Below are 19,194 nucleotides of genomic sequence, written 5' to 3'. Positions count from 1 at the left end.
TTTTTTATTTACATGCACACTCACTGTAACTCTCTTACTGTGTTTCTCTACGTGCAATATCACATGGGTGCTTTTACTGAAACACTGCATAGGCTGTAAACCAATGTCCGTTTACATTTACTGCTACCACTACTACAACTATTGTACCATTTATACTGTTAATGACATACAGTATAATAATACTAATACTGATTCTTAAATACTGTATATTATAAAAATACTATTTGTGTACATGTGTGTATAGAATCAAAATTATATAACATGATCAAAATCAACATTTGTGCAATATATTAATAGTTATTGTTCAATTATTTATTAAATATATAATTGACACGCTGTATCATATGACAGGTATTAAAGATGGTTGATACCAATTACACAACAGTGAGATGTTGATACCAGTCCAATCAAATCTTTCCTCTTTAACACCAATAATAATTGTGAAGTTATTCACAAGCACTTCAAGATATCTATGATACATGAATCGCCACATACCTCCTCCAATATCCCATAAATGGATAAATTCATAATTTACAACATGACTAATTTTTGCAAAAAGGAATTTGTACATATGTGTATAGATGTATAACGCAATAAAGCCCCTGAAAACTTGACTTCAAATCTTATTTGTATATAAAATTAAATATACACTGACTAAATAAACCACAATCAAAGTTATATAACGTCTTTAAGTATTATTGAGATGCAGTTTGGAAATGAAATGTGTGCTTGGCATTGTGTAGCCAGGATTGAGATGCTCTTCTAAGAGTCAAAACATCATGTTTTCAGCTACAAAAACGAGTTGGTAATGGAGCACAATACATTTCGTGACTTTCATTGTTATCAACTTTATTATTGGCGCAATCTTAAGGCAGTTTTACCCCGATGCGCTGGCACACTTTTCTTTTTGGAGCTTGTATGCATGTATGCACATTCGTCACTGTTTAAGCTTCCAGTGCTGATTCTGCCCCTTAGAAATACTATAGATGTATTACACACCTTACATTCAGTCTTTTTGCATTCTCCTTCATTTAGTGTGAAATACCTTCACTCAGCTGACATAAAGAAAGCAAACAATAGCTTGTATTTCATTGACATTTTTATCATTTCCCCTGTGTCTAATAATCGTCCTATGTCTAAGTCGACAAATGTTAGCCAATCGATATATCTGTCTTGCTGTAGTTTATGTTGTTAAATCCGTCCGAATGCCACATTCACGTCTGTTTAGTTTACTACCTGTGGCTGCTCTACATTTGGATGAAGCTCTAAATTGTGCTCCTGGAAAGACTTACAGCCCCTAAACGCATGGCAGACCCCCACTGAGGAAAAGCTGGGGTCCTCTGAGTCTTGGCAGCAGGGGGTAGAAGGAGAGGAGGACGAGGAGGAGAGGAGGGAAGTTAAAGCCTGCGGTGAATGTGTCAATCTTTCCTCAGCCAACTCTGAAAAAGCTGACACATTTAATGTCAGTGGCTGCTTTTTTTCCAGGCGAGGAATTCTGGTCAGATCTGTGCATTTAGGGACCTGCTGGGATGAGGCTTATGGAAGTGAGAGCAGCTCTGTGTACCAACTATAAATGCCTATCGGGATAACAACAGGGAGGCACACTGAGGAATGGGATTGATTTCATGTGGGCACAGAGAGAGAGAGGTCTGGTTTAAAATGGTGTGAAACTGAATTTTGAGTGTGGTTAACGGCATCTGTGCAGATAGCACAGTATTATATACAAACACACACACTTAGCCTTGCAGACATACTGTATAAACTGACACATGTATGATGCAGGGTGCAATTGCCCTTTTGGCCTATTTTACTCCTGCAGGGGTTCACAGCAATGGACATGTCTGTGTGTCTTTTCCCTCAGTTGGGGTTAATGAAAGATGCACTTTGACTCTGTGTGTGTATTAATAATCTCTCTATTGCCTGTAGGACGACTTCTGTTGTGAAAAAGATCACAGTGCAATCACATTTGCTACGTCTATATGACCGTGTCGTCTCTCTTTCAGCTGTGGGCATCCAGATGAAACTGGAGTTCTTTCAGAAGAAATTCTGGACAGCCAGCCGACAGGTACACATGCATAGACACATCCTGAATGCTTACATAATTCATATATATAATACAAACACACTTAAATCTTGAATAAAAAATTTACTTTTTCATAAAGTTTCCTTTGTTTTATGCTATTTTTGTACTTGAATAATAATGTATGTCCCTACATGTTATGAATATTTAATGACTCAAGGACTCACGAAAGCTGTTTGGATTTTTTGGTAGAACTTTTAACACATAAAGGTCATCAGTCTGTTATATTCCACTTATTTATTTGAAAAAGATTTTGGATGCCAGTAAAGGTTTTCAGCTGACAAAAGGGATCGATGAATCTATAAAAGCCTGAATATTTAGTGTGCCACGCAGATACAGTATGCAGATGTATTCTTTTCATCTTACAGTGTGCAGCATTAGATGGGAAATGCTCCATAAGCTGCGATGATGAGGTCGGTCAGCCTTCCTTTTTTTCCATCAACTATGCGTGACTCTGTTACTTGTACTTCTTATAACTGCTTCAACACTTTGTTTTCTATTTAACAGAACATTAACTGCTACCTCATTGACAACAACGGCTTCGTTTTGGTAGCGGAGGACTATACTCTGGTAAGAAGTTGACACACAAAGAGACACACATAAACATTTAGAACCAGATCATGCAAGATCAATGGAAAAGATTGCAATAGTCATAGTTAGAATAAACGTATTTATCTTTATTTTTCATGCAAGCAGAAAACTAGAGGAGTTATTATTTTAATTCAAGAGGAGCTATCTATCAGCCCATTAGCTAGTTCTGATACCAGCAACAGTAAGATATATATCAGAGGTGTGGACTCGAGTCACATGACTTGGACTTGAGTCAGACTCGAGTCATTTATGACTTGACAAAATAAAAAAGACTTGCAACTTGACTTGTAATTTAACACCAGTGACTCGTGACTTCACTTGTACTTGAGCCTTTTGACTGGAACATACTTGAAACCTTCTCTGGACTCTTTATTTTTGGTGAATATTATTGAGTCTTGCATTTGATTATCTTAAACTTAATTCCCCAGATCCACTTTGTTTGAACCAGCCCGACAGCATCCAATCAAGTTGCAGGAGAAAACCATGAAGAACTAGGGGTTACGTTACGGAGCGCTAGTTGGCTCCAGTTACTCTGTTGTTAAATGGCATTACATTTGGTGAAGAGCGCATTATGACTTGTTTAGGAAACTCAAAGTTTAGGACTTGGGAGTTGACTTGGGACTTGCCTGTCTTGACTTGACTTGATACTTATTTGTGACTTTCAAAACAATGACTTGGTCCCATCTCTGTTATGAACACAAGTGAGAGTGTACAATTTATAATGAGTCAGGTTTAAGATTACATCAGAGTGGACTGAGACTGAGCTAAAATTGTAGTCATCAGCACACATCTACCTTTTTTATTTGTTTTTCTATTATAATTCTAATATTTTTCCTGCATCTCAGTCATATTGTTGCTTACAGTGCTCTGAAGGAGACATGGTGCTGCCCTAGCATATACCCTCTGCTTAGCTGTCACCAGACATGCTGTCACTCTGACTTTGGTTCATCTAGAAGCCAGTCCGCTTGCCGTCACTGCCCTTCCCTTCCCTCTGCATGTTCTTTTTATGTGTCCCTCACTCAATGGCTCCCATTCTTTATTTGATCTTAATTTAGAGGTGACGAAGCATTTAGGGTTTCCACTTGTCAAGTTGTTTCATCTCATTGTCACCGACCAACAAGGTAACATTAATGTGATCCGTCAAAATGTTGTATTAGATGTGTGAGGGGGGTTTTGTGAAGGTCTGTCCGGGTGAGCTGGAGGATCTACCAGGCTGTGCCATTTCAGACAATTTCATGTCGTTACTAAGTGGAGGTTTCAGAGGTGGGAGGAGGGATTCTGTGCATCCCAGTTGTCAAGAAAATTAGGATGTGGAGTGACGGAGGGTGTAGTTGACCCTCCCAGGCCTGTGTCTGATGTGGCTAATGGATGCTAATGGTTTGAAAGCTTTGTCCATGTGGCATCACCTGGCTTGGAGCCCTTTGGACAGGCAGGAGGTCAGGCCTGTGACTGTGTAGCAGCCTTGAATCCCGTCACAGAGTCCTGATCAGCTAAATCCAAAGATGAGATGGTTGTTCTTTTTGCAGAAACTGTAATGACAGGCTTTATGTGAGGGAGATTTCATTCTTAGTTATGTCCCTAAAAAGGCCGAAAGTGTGTTTGCATCACTGATTTTTCTCTTTGGCCACTTGGTCATTTGGCGAAGCAGAAGGAACGATTCCCACAGACCATTTAGCAATGTGGGATGGTGTCTGCGTGCTTTAGGGTTTGGCAATTGATGGTTTCTTGCATCCAAACCGATCTGGACTTGTGTCCACTATACCTGTTAGAGCTTCTAGCATTATAAACACATCGTTTTAAGTAGGGCTGTGTATTGGCAAGAATCTGGTGATACGATACGTATCATGATACACGGGTTACGATTCAATATATTGCAATTTTTTTATACTAATTTTTGGAAAAATGTCTTAGTGTAAAGAACACACCTCCATATGGATAAAATCGGGGTAAAAAAACGTTTACTTTTTTTATGCAATCAGAACAGTGGGATTTGCATTTGCATTTATCACAGTCCCTGTAGCATCCAACATCATAACACTACTTTGAGAGGGCACATACACTGAGAGGGAGCATCTCTTTGCAAACAAAATAAAGTATTGACTGAGTTAATCTTTGCATGTAAACTATTAATTAAATGTTTTTTTGAGAATCGATACAGTATCACATAACATAATATCCCGATATTTAATTTTCTCAATATTCTTCCTCTAGTTTTAAGGGGATGAACATTTACATTTAATTATGACTTGTTTTATTAAATAAAATCAAATATCTTTCTCTTCTTTCTCAGACAGGGAAATTCTTTGGAGAGGCAGAGGGGGCTGTAATGAGTAAGCTTCTGCAGATGGGCTCTTTCAAGAGGTAAGTATTTCAAACTGTGTGTGGGTGCATGAGTGTGTACTTATACGTGCCAGCGCAAGTGTATGTGCGAGTGTGTGTGTAAATGTATGTGCATAATATCAGGCAGGCCACAGAATGAGAGCATGTCTCCCCTCGCGCTGACAGCTCTTAACTTGGCCAATCGTGTTGAGCTATTCAGCGCTGAACTCCGACCCCTCGCTCAGCAGAGTTCTCCGTTAGGGGATTACAGCAAATCTTTTCCTGAAACGAAGGAATTAGGAGAAACTCGAAGTCACACACACACACGTAGACACATTTACGCAGATACTGCTTGTTGTAGAGCTGTGTCTCCTGGAAAACGCCAGGAGCAGTGGGTGGCGACTTTCTGCAATTAATTTGGAAATTTAACCCTGGAGGATAACTTTCCCAGTATTAGAGAGCCGAAATTCAGAGAAGCAGACACAGACAGATATTGTAGTTTGACTGTGGAGTCAAACTAGTATGGTCGTTGAATCTTTAGAGAACTTATAGTTGCTGAAGCTTACAACCACATTTCCAACAGTGCAGTTCTGCCTTCAGGATGTGGGTGAGGAGATTTTAGCCACGCTGTCTCAGCGCATAAAAATCATAGGTGACAAATCATCGCACAAGTAGACAACCACGCCTATTTATCTTAAGGATGAAGCTCAAAGGCTGACAGCTTTGGTTTACAGTCCCACTCATAAAAAACAAAGAGGACTACAAGTGCTTTCACTGAATCTTTAATGTCGGATGATGAGGGATTGTTTGAAAATTAAGGGCGACATGTGATGAATGAATAATACGACTTGTGTCGGTGAAGTGTATTAGCATGATGAGTAATAGAGCTTATAGATCTTAATGAATCCAGTGCGATCTGTCTTAACCCAGTGCCATCTGTAGAGAATTAATGTGCCAAGTTGCTGCACGGTTTTTGTCTTGATAAAAAAAACAAAAAAACATTAAAGACGTTTTAAAGTGCGCCACTTAAAGTCGACACCGAGCTGCCAGCTTGGATTTATCCGTCAGCGTCGAGGCTGCACATGAAGACAAATGTGCACAAATTATTTTGAGTTACTTTTGGATTATCCATCTTTTCACACAAGTAATAGGAAAAGGAAATCAATACAAACATTGCAAAGCAAATGAAGGCTCGCACACCCACGCTCATACAGTCACACACACACCCATGCAAACACACACACACACACTCATACACAGATATTACATTTAGTCTAAGTTTGCTGCTAACACCATTATGTGGCCTGGCTTAGCGCTAATTGGTTCCTGGCGGTGTGTTGGAGCTGTGTGTCACCGGTACTGTGACTGAGGTTTGAACATCGCCCAGGGCTGCGGATAGACCCGGCCCACTCACTCAGACATTGCACACATGCACACGTCAAGTCTATAGGAACTTGTCCACAGGCTATGAGAACGAGCGTCCAGTGTGTACGTGTGTGCGCGTGTATGTGTGTGTTAGGAACCCCTTCAATAACCTCACCCAGACAGACCCAGACCTCACACCCTCAGGGTCTACTAAGCCCTTAAATCCTCTGATATCCCCCCCAATATCCCCAAATCATCTACACACACACACACACACACACACACACACACCTTCCTACATCACTTTGAGGAACCTCTCGGGGAGCTCTCGGCTTTCACTTGCTTTCCTTTTCCCATTCTTGCCACATCCATCCAATATATTATCCGTAGGTAAAGCGGCAGTTATAGCAGAGGTGGGATCTTTCCTTCCTGCTCCCACACAGCAGTCCAAAAGGCCCCCGCAGGCATGTGCTAGTAGAGATAATGTGTGAGACTTATATCACCTCATCTGGGCTACATCTTTCTGACAAAATGCCTTACTTATCTATAAAAAGCATCCAATTCGTCTCTGATATCTCTGTCTCACTCTCTGTCCTCTCTTTATCTACTCAGGGTCACTCTGTACGACTACCAGGCTCTATGTTGGGTCTTTTCAGAGAGTAGTGACAGTGGACACACACTGTTGGATGTGAGTACTGCATTTTTTTCACTCATTTGTAATCGTGTATTATGTGTTTTTAGCTTCTGATCAATATTTCCTCTTTCTTTTTCTCCTTTAGCCTTACTTTGCTTTCTTCTCAGCCACGAAGTGGATCCTGACTGAACTTGTCATGTAAGACTTCTGTGTATGTGAGAGTGTCTTTTGTCTGTAATACCATACGCTCGCTACTTTTGAGGACTCGTATGGTGGCCTCTCTCGTCAGTGTGTGTATGTGGCTATATATATATATAAACTGTATGTTTGTTTACGAGTGCCTCCACATGCACGTCGACGTGATCATCAGTGATCAGGAGCGGTAATGGCTACCTGATGTTTCCTGTAGCGCGGGTATTCCTGTGATGCCATGTTGTGGTTGCGGAGTCTTCCTGGGTGGTCTGTTGTCGCCACAGTGCATCATGGGAGGATTGAGTTGTCAGAGCTAATTTTACAGCTGGTTTTCTGTGAAAGACAATTTTTTGTCTTTGAAATAATAGTACCCTTTTTGATTTATGTGTTTTATTTTAAATTGGTATTTAACATCTCACATGTGAATGAGTGAACTTATCTATGTAAGGTCAGAACTGAAGGGTGAAAATGTAACTAAATTATGAATTATGAGATTAACAAAACATTACCTACACACCAATAATTGAGAATTCTCAGTTAGATATTTAAAACTCACTTCTTGAAAAAGTGTTTCATGGTTAATTGGATTGAACGACTTTGAGGCATCTAAGAAGCAATAAGATTCATATCCATGCCACGGTTGCTTTTAAAGCTAAATTGATGATCTTTGGTTAAAATAAACAATTTTCCCGACTGTAGTTCTTGAGAAACTTTTGTAAAATGGTCGGAATGTAACAGTATAAGCATGTGTTGGAGTGTATTGTTATGGTCGATGTCTTCTCCATATTTAGATTCCTGGTGGAGTTTAACTTGTACAGCTGGTGGTACTCCGACTTCACAGCTAAAGGTAAGAACACACTCTTTGGTGATTTGCTCTCTCTCTCTCTCTCTCTCTCTCTCTCTCTCTCTCTCTCTCTCTCTCTCTCTCTCTCTCTCTCTCTCTCTCTCTCTCTCTCTCTCTCTCTCAGCTTATACTCTGATTGTAATACAAGTTTATGTACAAGCTTTGTTTATGCACATTCCGAATAGATAAGGCTTCGTGCCTGCACACAGCAATGCATAATATGTACTATAAGAGCTACTTAATCATATTTTATTTTGAATGTAAGTTGAAAATGGTCATATCAGATGCATAAAGTGCAAAATAATTCTGTTCCTCAAATAATAATCTCTTATTAATAAGTATGATACAGCAAAAGTAAGAATCAGGATTATTTTTCTCACTGTACATTTGTGTAATTTGTACACAGATTTGTAAATTATGATTTACACCGCTATGCATTTTTCAGTTTATTTTTTAAATATGAAATATAATTTTTCACATCTGAAAAATGGATCTTCGCTGTAACCAAGATTCTCACTTGCAGCACCCATTACAGGCTTTAATTGCATGTCAAATGGGTCCGTGTAGTTTTATTTATTTAGTTTTTAACTTCAGACCTACATTTCATCTCAATACTTCAACATAACTACGTGCAGCAATAAATGAATAGCACCTAGTTTTCCACTTTCTAAAACATGTGTTTTTTTAATAATAGTTTTTGCAGTTCACTTTCCTTTTTTTTCCTTTGCGAGAAAAAGGAAATTAAGTAATTTTTCAATTTTACATCTGCCCATAAAAACATTAACGTCTTTTAGAATGACAATCAAAGTGCTGTTTCTTTTTAATATTTTTATTTGTGTTTCTAAAATTAGTAATCCAAAAATGAAAACATACTGTCGGTTTTTCATCCTAACGCCTGAGTTGACATGGAACAAAGTTCATTGCGTACAGAATAAACAACCGGTGTCCTCGGCGCTGACCTCCTGTCTTCATCTTCGCCATCTCCCCTCCATTTCCTCTCGGTCTGAGTCAGTGTGACCACTGGAAAAACAGAATAAAGAGGCACAATCCAAAACCTAAAAGTAAAAATGGCAGAACACGAGATTGCCTCAAGTGACCTCAGTGTGAGAGAGGGTGTGTGTGCACACACATTTGTATGTTGTTTGTGTGTCCAGAGGGGGTTGTACTTGATGGTTTTATGATCTGTACGGATGTCTGTCATATTGGTAGTGGTGGGAAGCAATATCCGCTTTGTAACAGGAGTCAAAAAGGACTTCTCTTTCTTTCTTTTCCCACTCAGTCTATCTCTCTCTCCTTTTTTGGTTTTATGTGTTGTACCTTTCTTTTTCTGTCTCACTTTCTTCTACAAACACACACACATTCTCATATGATTACCGCCAAGCTATGAACGCTGTGATGCTTTATGGTGTGTTGAATACTGTTTCCCTGTCTGAAATTAAAGCCTCACTAAGCAGCATCATATTGTAGAATTAATTCTAGCCAAAACTAATATGAAAATATTTCATACGTGAACGAGAGAGAGAGAGAACCACAAAATGAAAGTCTATAAAATGCTTTCCTTGCACACTGTTATCCCCGAATGAAGTGAAGCTGGGCATCGCTGCTCGCCAAGCAGTCGAGACAATTTCACAGCTGGCTAGCCTCAGGTCTTAGCAGCACTTTCTATATCTTTTTACAATAGAGACACGGGCCCGTGACACACAGCTGAAACACCCCAATTTAGCAGCCCGTAACCCAATCTACACCGCCTCTCAAGCTGAACTAATCCCAGACGTTTATACATGTAGGCTGCGTTTCTCACATGCGTACAGTTTATATACAACTGCGCATACACGCTCACACATTTTTTTTTTCACACAATAATGCTGCAATGCTGACATCCAGTAATTAAACTGCTCCATTCACATCACACACATAATCCACCATCTTTAGAATTATGTGTGTGTTGTAAAAAAATGTGTGAAGACCACCCGGAAAAAGCTGAACTTAAAGGATAAAACCACACGCCTTTAAATGTTTAGATTTAATATGGAAATGTTGATTATATAATAAGCCTGCTTTAATAAGCCTGCTTTAAAAAAATATTGACCCAAATAGAAAAATGTATGATTTTGCCTCCCACCCTCCTCTCCATCCTGTAGCGTTGTTTCAAACCTCTAGGTGGCAGGAGAGTTCAAGCAATGTTGCATAAACGGCGGCCTAGATTTACACTGGAAGGACAAGAAGCAGCTCTGGAAGTTTAGAAGTGCTGCTTTCTTTCAAACTTGTGTATTTACAGGGATGTGGTGTGTTTAACTGTTTGCTTTCAATCTATTTGCATTCACATATTTTAAATGTACTTGACTTTGGAATGGAAATGACTTTCTCACTCAATTACTTTTTGCTTCTCCTCCCTTCCAGCTCAGCGGATAGGTCGGACCATGCAGGTACCATGTGACACAGAGTACCCGGCCTTCGTCTCCGAGAGGACCATCAAAGAGAACATGGGCAATGTCGACTGCGACGGCTGCGTCAAGTATGAGACACACACATTAACAACACCGTAACAACAGCAGCAGCAGTCTAAATATCTGTTCAATAAAACACCTCGGATATCAGCGATGGAGCCACTGCGCTCCATAAAACAAGCTAACAATGAAAAATGAATTATCCTGTTAACTCTCATCTTGGCGAAATATTTTTTATCTCCGTAATCCTCGATAATGAGAAACACGTTTAAATCATTTGTTGTCTGCTGAAAACACTTTTATCCAGACGATCCATCAGAGACACACACACACAAAGACACTCAACTCTCTCTCTCCTCCGGCAGTTTGAAATACGAGGCATTTAGAGATGAGGGAGAGAGGTGGAAAAAAGGCTTCCTTTAAAAATGGGAAAATGAGTGTGGTCCCCATTAACAATTTGGGCTTTTCTGTCAGGCAATTGTGGGGTGTTCTCTGGATCCCTCCAATGGGCCCTTCATTGCTCCCAGCTGTGGAACTGCCAGGGAGGCTCAGAACCCTGTATGTGTATGTGTGTGTGTTTGTGTGTGTGCGCGCGTGTGCGTGTGTTTTCCTTGTGTGTCTGCTGCCGGTACAGCCCCACAAGGTCAGCAGGGTAACCACTGCCCTGGGTGCTAGGAGTAAAATGCGGTTGGGGATGCAGTCACACCACCGAACACACACATACTGTACACACACACACACACACATACATGACAGAAGCGAGATTCAGAGAAGAGTGGCCTCATCTCCAATGATGACACCAGATCTGGGATTAGCGGGCAGGGCAGTGCGCTCCGAGCAACACGTCGCCCTCAAATAAATCTTTTTTAAAGCACAATGAATTTGACAAAGTAAAATGGAGTTTTTATTTCGGTTATATGGAATTTTATTGCTCACATTAGTAATAGAGGATATTGGTGATAAACATCTGTTTCACGTTACAGGCTGACTGAGGCCTTTCTCTCATATTTTCATTGGGACACGTGTGTGTGCTTTATGCTCGAGGAAATATACCCTAAGCTCTTGCCTGTTAAACCTCTCTTTACGTTATTTTGACTGTGTGTGTGTGCATGCGTGCGTGTGATGTCAGTATTTGTATTTGTCCATTACTTCCTGATGGGTGAGACAGATCATAAGAAGCAATTAAATCTAGAGAATGATATAATGGCTTAAATAGCCCTATAGGATGATTTAACCCCCATTAATGTATAGCCAGCTTCTCTAGACTGTAACATGAGATTTAGGACAAAGAGTTGTGTCATGTCTCTAACCAGAGAAAGGTCTTCAAGGGGACTATTAGCGACAATACCCGCGGCCATATATCCTACCGCTCCACACGCTCTTTTGCTTTCTCTCGACCGTCCCAGACGAGCAATGTCCCGAAAAGAGAAAAGAGAAAAGTTGCAATGAGCTACAGCTTCAGCGCTGCAGTCAGTCGTGTAGACGTGGTTTCATCTGTTAGAGATTCTTGAAATGCATCCGTCTCTTTATCCCGGGTTGCACTAATAATCACGGTATTGCTGAAATAGTTGTGCATATTATTATCATGCCGTCACTCCTAACGTGCTATAAGGCATGTTTCCTTTCTTTAACACAGCTTTTTTAAACTGATTTTAATGCCACGGTTGCAGAAGAGAAGTGCACTTTAGAGTATACGGTATTTGAAAACAGAAAAAAACTGAATTGATGTAGCAATCTTTTATCAGTTTTAAAAGGATTTTATTTAGTTTTTTCAATTTTTGTTATATACACATGTTGAATGCTGATTTTTACATGTTAAATTAAGTTCACATTTATATATGCAAAATTAATAATTCTGTACATTTTTAGATTGAGAATTTCTTAGTAAATAGTCCCTATTTGACTTTTTTGTGACATATTTCAAATTGTTTTTATTTAATTTTTTTATTTTCTAATTTTTGAATGGCTCATGTTACTCAATCGGGACCTTTTTGTTTTAAGCTTTTTGCAGCATTTTCGCCAACCGCCACTGGAATTTAAAAATCTAAAAATAATTTTAAATCTCCCCCGAATATACAGTACTACATTTTGGAATCATGTAAAATGTATAAAAAGGCTTAAAAAAGAGAATACTGGAATCACGGTGCCCAGTTTCCCCAAAAGTAATGAGAGAAATGGAAATAAAATGACAGCATTGCTCTGAAAACTCTCCAGTCTATTTGTTGAGATTTTATTGGAGCAATTTCAACTCATTGAATTAGTAATTCTTAAATTGCACGCAGTAATTACCGGTCAAATTTCCCCAACTGTGATGACAGATATTTCTGAAAACCATACAGTGCACGCAGTCATGGTTATGGTTAAGTTATGCAACGATTAAATCATTGGAAAAAAATGTGAACATTCTCTACAGGACACACAAAAATATTGCATTTAGCCAACACTGAGCACGGACTGATTTTACCATGAACGGCAGAAAAAACGTTGCTACTGTTCTGCATCGAAAGCAAAACGTATGTTAAGCATAACGTATTGTGAAATGTTATCATCTTACAGTACAGCTGACTCTGGAAAGATAAAACATTCTCCATGATCAGAAAGTGTTGATATATGCAGTGCTAATTTTTATCAGCTTCAGCGACAGATTGTGTGAAATGTTTTGTCAGAAGAAGACACGATCTGTCACCACGTCTTTCTGTGTGTCTTTATCTTTTCCTACAGTAGACCAGCTATATACTATACATCTAACTCTTGATTTCTTTCTCTTTTACTGCCTTATCTTTATTTCTGTGGGTCTCTATGTCACTCTCTGTCGCTCTATCTTTTCTCAGAGAGACATATTGGATGTCTTTGTTGTCCATTTCTCTGCTGGCCAAAATCACTAAAAAGCCACAGCACTGGGAGACCATGTCAAGAAGACCACAGTCTTTACCGTCTGTGTGCTTGTGAGAGAGAGTATGCATGAATGTCTGTCTCTGTGCATACCGTACACATCCTTGTGTGTGCCGAAGTGTGTGCCTTCGTATGCGGTGTAGGGCTCGCTTTCCCAGCACTGGGCATGTTCAAGGCCAGCAGCTGTGCTGTCAGGATGTGTTTAAGTCTTTTCTCCACGAACACTTGCTCTGCTTTCTATCAGCGGGCTGAGCTGGGCCGGCCCGGCGCTGTGCAGGGGTGAGCGCGGATTATTAAACATCAGCAGATCCTAATTCACCCTGATTGGAACTGGCTTGGCCTATTTGCTGAGCCTGGTTTGGTTGGGTTTGGTTGGTCACGGTGGGATAACTGTATTAGTGTGTGGCGGATTGGTGCTACTCATGGATTGCAGCCTGTTTGTGGTCAGATGAAATTGGTCTTGGTATTGAATTAGTTAGGATGGAGATATTCCCCGGTCCGTTTGATCCGATCAGGTCTTTGTTTTACTTCCTCCTTCACACGAGTTGAGAAAGCGTATGCGTGTATTTCTGTGTGTGTATCCCACGTGCACGTTCTCATACGTGTCTTATAAATGCCTCACGGTGAACTCGATAAATCAACCAGGCTGCGGCAGAAGAGAGGGAGGGAGAGGAGCAAGAGATAAAGAAAGAAAGGGTGACAGAAAGAAGAGATCATCTTTACGACCTCTCTTCTTCATAAAGCTTATCCACGGTCATAAATCACGGGCCAGGAGGCCGAGCCGAGGCCTGATCTCTCAGGCCAGTAAAACACAACCATGGGAAGCCATGAGCGCAAAAGTGTGGTTCCTATTTGTCTCCCTTTGGAGTGTTTTATACTCTGCAACACTTCATTGGTGCTCGCCTTGGATAGGATATAACAGAGACAAAAGAGAATGAGGAAGAGGAGGGGATGGAGTGAGTTAGAGAAGTATGTGTGTATACTTTATATGTGAGTCTGTCGATGTCTCTGTATGTTTGTTGACAGCTGGCGGTGAGACAAGTCGTCTTCTTGACATGCATCCAGTGGAGTCTCTTCAGTGCATCTTCCCCTCCGCCGGGGGGAGAACACTAATAACACAAATCCTTTGACACACATGGAAATTTACATCATACCCATGCGCCTTGTCTACTTGCCAATCCAACTCTCAACCCTCCCTTGCTCCCTCTCTCTTCTTCCTTCCTCCTTTTGTTTCTGGCTGTCTGTGCTGTGATTGGCAGGTCCTTTGTGATCCAGCAGATCCCCAGCAGTAATCTCTTCATGGTGGTGGTGGACAACAAGTGTGACTGCAGCCTGTTTGAGCCAATCACCATGGACCCCATCGAAATCATGTATATCCTTCACTGGCCAAAGACTGTGAACAACCACAGTGTGCAAATTGGTGAAATTGGTATCCTGAGTGCGAGGAAGTGGCATTAGGATGATTTGGAGCTACATTTGACAGGGAAGTGAAGATTCGTAAACACATACAGTAAAACTTTGACAACCTAGACAGAATTAAAAGCCACAATAACTAATAATATTTGTTCACAGCTCAAATTTCAAATGGGTGATGCATTTTGCAATAAATTCACTTAGAAGAAGATGAATGAATTAAAGGAACAGTGTGTACAATTTCGGGGGATCTATTTGCAGAAATGGAATATAATATTAACTAGACCTCAGCCAAGGTGCATGACTTTAAAAACAGATCACAGCTCACAGCTGGCGGTACAGTGAGGTGGTCGGCTTATTATTAACACGGTGTGTTTCCGTGTAACGTATCAACGGATGCCTCTCATATTCAGTAGCCTTGTTATGTCTGTATAACGTTACACTACGTTGTCTCTCATCCCGCCATCTACCGCTTTTTTCTTTCTCACCGCGGACGGCCAGCAGCTGCCACCGCTCACCTCGGAGTCTAGCTACACATCCACATATGTATCATTTTGCTCTCAGAAGGAGGCGGGGTCATGCGTCACCAATGCAGTTACACTGCGCATGTGTTATACCTAGAGGTCTTAATACTCGGATCCCCACCAAAATCGAATGGATTGTTCATTGTGCTACATCCCACCCCACCAAATCATTCAAATCCATCACGAACTTTTGGAAGAATTGTTGTGTTTTCTCCAGAGCCAGTCCTCTTCACGGAGTCCGCCATATTGCCCCGCCATGTTTCTACAGTAGCCCAGAACGGACAAACCAAACACTGGCTCTAGAGAAAGCCTTTTGCGTTTTTACGTTTCCCGAAGGCCACCGTAGTTCTCCAACATGCTTGTGAAACTGCAGTAACGTGAGCCACAGAGTGCAAAACTGTGCTACCGCCAGCCGCCGTCTGACTTCCGTTGCTCCTAAAGTCCTCAGCTCCTCAGTTGCAATCTGCATTTACACCACTAGATGCCACCAAATCCTACACACTGTACCTTTAATACATGAACGAATGAATGAATGGTTTTTGTGGGCAACTTTAATGTGTTATACAGCCGGCCTGTTGCAGCCACTCCAGTTAGACTGTTTCCCCCCCACTGAGAAAAATAACAGCTGATTATGTTTTTAATGGAGAAGTCGATTCTCTTCCAACTCATGAGCTCCAGTATCACAATACTGTAGTTAAAGCCAGTGTGTGTCCATCAATGTTATAAAAAGAGAGAGTAGAACATTTTAATTTGTGGGGAAGCTTTGGGGAGTTTGTTTGCCCTCTAACCTTTAGGTGGATGAAAGACATGAGAGCGTCATGAGGGTCAGGATCTGAAGGCTTTGAGACAGCACTCCACTAGAAGTATGTTTCACAGTGCTGTGTGTGTGTTTGGACTGTGTTACACAACAGCCCACGCTGCGATGGGATACTGATCAATAGCAGACACAGCTCAGAGTGGAGTTAGACTGAAGGAGCTTAGCTCGTCACCACATACCCGATCTGGATTCTCCTACAATGTGCATCTCTTTATGCAGTACAGTCACGCTGTGTATACATATCCACCACTGTTTATTTTGTTGTGGAGTGCTTACTGTAGCATAAAGCCAGCCTGCTATTGTGTTGCTATGCAACAAAAGAAATACTCGTCAAACATTGCTCAGTCTTTTCTTTCTTTGTGCACACCGTGCTGTGTGCAGAAGTATCACAGCCTCCGTAAGAACCTCTTTCCAACATGCATTCCTTTCCATTATAAACAAGAAATACACTCCAGCAGGAAAACACCCTGCAGAGGATACACATTGTCTGTTATTGCCTTAACTTCAGCTGCACATAATGAATCTCTCAAATGCGAGAGGTTGAAGATGCAAAAGGACAGGAGGCGCCCAGATACCTGTCACCCTTTCCACCCAGAGGTATTCACTCCACGAGCACACACAGATCACTCACTATTATAGTACTTTCTTTCATAATACATCCCCCGCTAATTCCACTTTTGTGTTTTTTAAAAAATATTCCATATATGTCCATATCTCGTTCATAGGAGAACTCAATGGAGTGCGGAGGAGCTGTGGGTCTCGCCCCGTCTCTCCTAGCAACACTGCTCTGCGTCCTCCTGGCGCTGTTCCCTAGGTGACCAGAGCTGGCCACGCCTCTCCATCTAGAACTTGACTTGGATCGGCTTGGCTCGGCATGCAAAAGAATCGCAGCGATGCCACAGAAAAAAAAAAAAACCTTATAAAACTGTGCCCAATTCCAACTCACCACTTACAAAGCCCTGAGGTACCTCCCTACAAAATACCTATTTGAAAGGATTGATAATGGTTAGCTATTACAGCTGCTAAGTAGTGATCATTACGGTGCTTTAGCAATATCACATGAGCTGCACGAAGGGGTTTTTGGGGAGATGCAAAGTTTCGAACATAGTAATAATGCTAACAATGCACATAGTAGCTTAAAAACTGCACAAGGGGTCCAGTAAAAACCCACTGACACTCACACCACTATGTTCAGTCCTTTCAGGTAGCCGCTAAGGGCTAGGGTCTGTAGCTGGGCTTGGAACTGGGCATAAGAGCCACTTAACACCTATGTGGAGAGAGACAGGTGCACCTTTTCCCCCCGGCCCACTCTGACTTTTCATGGACAATAATGATTCTGAAGATTAAAAAAAATAATAATACTGAAGATGATTATATGTGGCTGGGGTCGTAAATGAAATGTTTGTCTAATAATCTTTTTTTCATGATGAGAAAAAAAATAAGTTCTAGTCTATATATGAAGAAAAAAGAGTTTTATTTATGATTTGCAAGTGGTACCCATAAACTGTGACTATGAGATTTTGAGTCCTCTGACGTGAGTGGTTGTTAATATTTGAGCTTTGCCTTATTGAACGATATTGGTCCTGTTTGTGTACTTTTGAAATAAAATGATGTTTAAAATCTATGCCGTTGTCGGAGCCGTGTTGTTGAAAGGCTCTTAACGAAGCAGACCTTCAGTAGAACAATAGAGTTAATACGAAGCATCAGCTCTCATCCCTATAGACCTTTCTATTGTTGTTGGCAGATTTGTCTGATTAATACAGTATCTGCTCTTAGTGGTTGGCTGTGGGGAAATGTTTGGCTGCCTTTTTGGCCTCCACATGAGCAGAAATGTGTGTGCACATGCATGTATGAATGCATCTGGTGTTTCGCTCTTCTGTCATTCATGTAAGCCTCTGCCCCAGAGGCCTATCCCCCACACAAAGAGACACAATAAAGACCGTGACACTGGAATCGAAGGCCAACCACGACATACATCTGTATTTGTTTACGAAATAGACACAAAAATCCTTTTTTTCTTACAAACATACATGCAAGAAGAGGATTCCTGTGCCCTGCCAGGCCAACGCTTCTGTGTTTGTGTGAGCATACAGAGGAGCACAATAAGTAAAAAAACAACAGTGGTTCTCAGAGATCGAGTGCCGGCAGGAGGCCGCTCTGCTGTGGTCTCCATGTCAACACCAAGGTCCCTGCGGTCAACAGCGGGACATGCTTCGTCTCCCTCTCTATCCCCACCTCTCGACCAGCCAGTTCTACTAACTCCCACTTCTTCCTCCACTGACAAGGTAATTCTCACCGTCCTATAGTCGTCTAATCTGTTCTCTATTGTTTCCCTGATCTTGTCCCTTGAGCAGAACTGTGCGACTCTAATCATTTCCAGTTGATTGTGTTCTTCCTCTTTCTATGGCCCAAAGACTCCCTGACTTGCTGGTGGGTCATTTATCACTGCATAATGGGAATGGAGCTGTTTTGGGTCACGGATCCAATCCGGTCTGTGATTCCTTCCTGTTTGCCAGATGAGTTATGCGAAAGGGCATCCAATGTGTGTACAAAAGGCAGACGTGGGAAAGCAATCTTCTCTTTGGGGAGTTGCCACAATGGCAGCCCTCATGCCACCTCGGGGTCCTCCTCCTGTGACTGATAAATGCTCATCTCTGTTTTCTGTAAGCTGTTTTTCCACACACACTGGCAGGGGGAAAATAACTCTTGCAGATGCTAAAAGACACTCTTTTCCAAGCATCCCACCGCACACTGCTCACATGCGCTCGTCACGCATGTGAGAAGGGGATTCAGTTGTCTTTGTGTGATTGTGTTGTACATTTTCAGTCAGTAATTGTCATTTTTTTAACACTTTGAAAAACAAAAGAAAAGGGGAAAACAGAAAAGGAAAAGAAGATAATAATTAAAAAGAAAGAACATGAAAGGCTGTATGTGTTGAAGATCCATTGAAAACACATTTCTGTTTTATGGAAACATAAACAGGTTTGGCTTAACACACAAATGTTCACATGGATGCCAGTTCACACCTATAACCCCCGTCCATCAAAAGAGACACAGTCAAAGACAGAGCGAGTGA

General features: G+C 41.1%; 1 protein-coding gene across 4 annotated transcripts in view; it reads left to right on the top strand.

Annotated features, from left to right (window-relative positions):
• cacna2d3a (calcium channel, voltage-dependent, alpha 2/delta subunit 3a) overlaps window positions 1-17,742 on the top strand; it is a 129,954-nt gene extending 112,212 nt beyond the window's left edge. For 2 of the 4 annotated variants that reach the window (XM_074644204.1, XM_074644203.1), the window contains 12 exons: window positions 2,004-2,065; window positions 2,449-2,493; window positions 2,588-2,650; window positions 4,962-5,032; window positions 6,968-7,043; window positions 7,135-7,187; window positions 7,973-8,028; window positions 10,426-10,540; window positions 13,304-13,417; window positions 14,624-14,739; window positions 16,636-16,715; window positions 16,844-17,742. In XM_074644204.1, coding sequence (XP_074500305.1) covers window positions 2,004-2,065; window positions 2,449-2,493; window positions 2,588-2,650; window positions 4,962-5,032; window positions 6,968-7,043; window positions 7,135-7,187; window positions 7,973-8,028; window positions 10,426-10,540; window positions 13,304-13,417; window positions 14,624-14,739; window positions 16,636-16,715; window positions 16,844-16,936 — 944 coding nt within the window. In that variant the 3' untranslated portion in view covers window positions 16,937-17,742. The remainder of the gene's footprint in view (window positions 1-2,003; window positions 2,066-2,448; window positions 2,494-2,587; window positions 2,651-4,961; window positions 5,033-6,967; window positions 7,044-7,134; window positions 7,188-7,972; window positions 8,029-10,425; window positions 10,541-13,303; window positions 13,418-14,623; window positions 14,740-16,635; window positions 16,716-16,843) is intronic. The other 2 variants (XM_074644206.1, XM_074644205.1) reach the window with 1 other exon arrangement.
• Window positions 17,743-19,194: the final 1,452 nt, after the last annotated feature.

This window comes from Sebastes fasciatus, chromosome 8 (assembly GCF_043250625.1).
Source record: "Sebastes fasciatus isolate fSebFas1 chromosome 8, fSebFas1.pri, whole genome shotgun sequence".
Taxonomy (NCBI): domain Eukaryota; kingdom Metazoa; phylum Chordata; class Actinopteri; order Perciformes; family Sebastidae; genus Sebastes; species Sebastes fasciatus.
The sequence above is the reverse complement of the archived record's forward strand: the minus strand, read 5'-3'. Positions and strand labels throughout refer to the sequence as shown.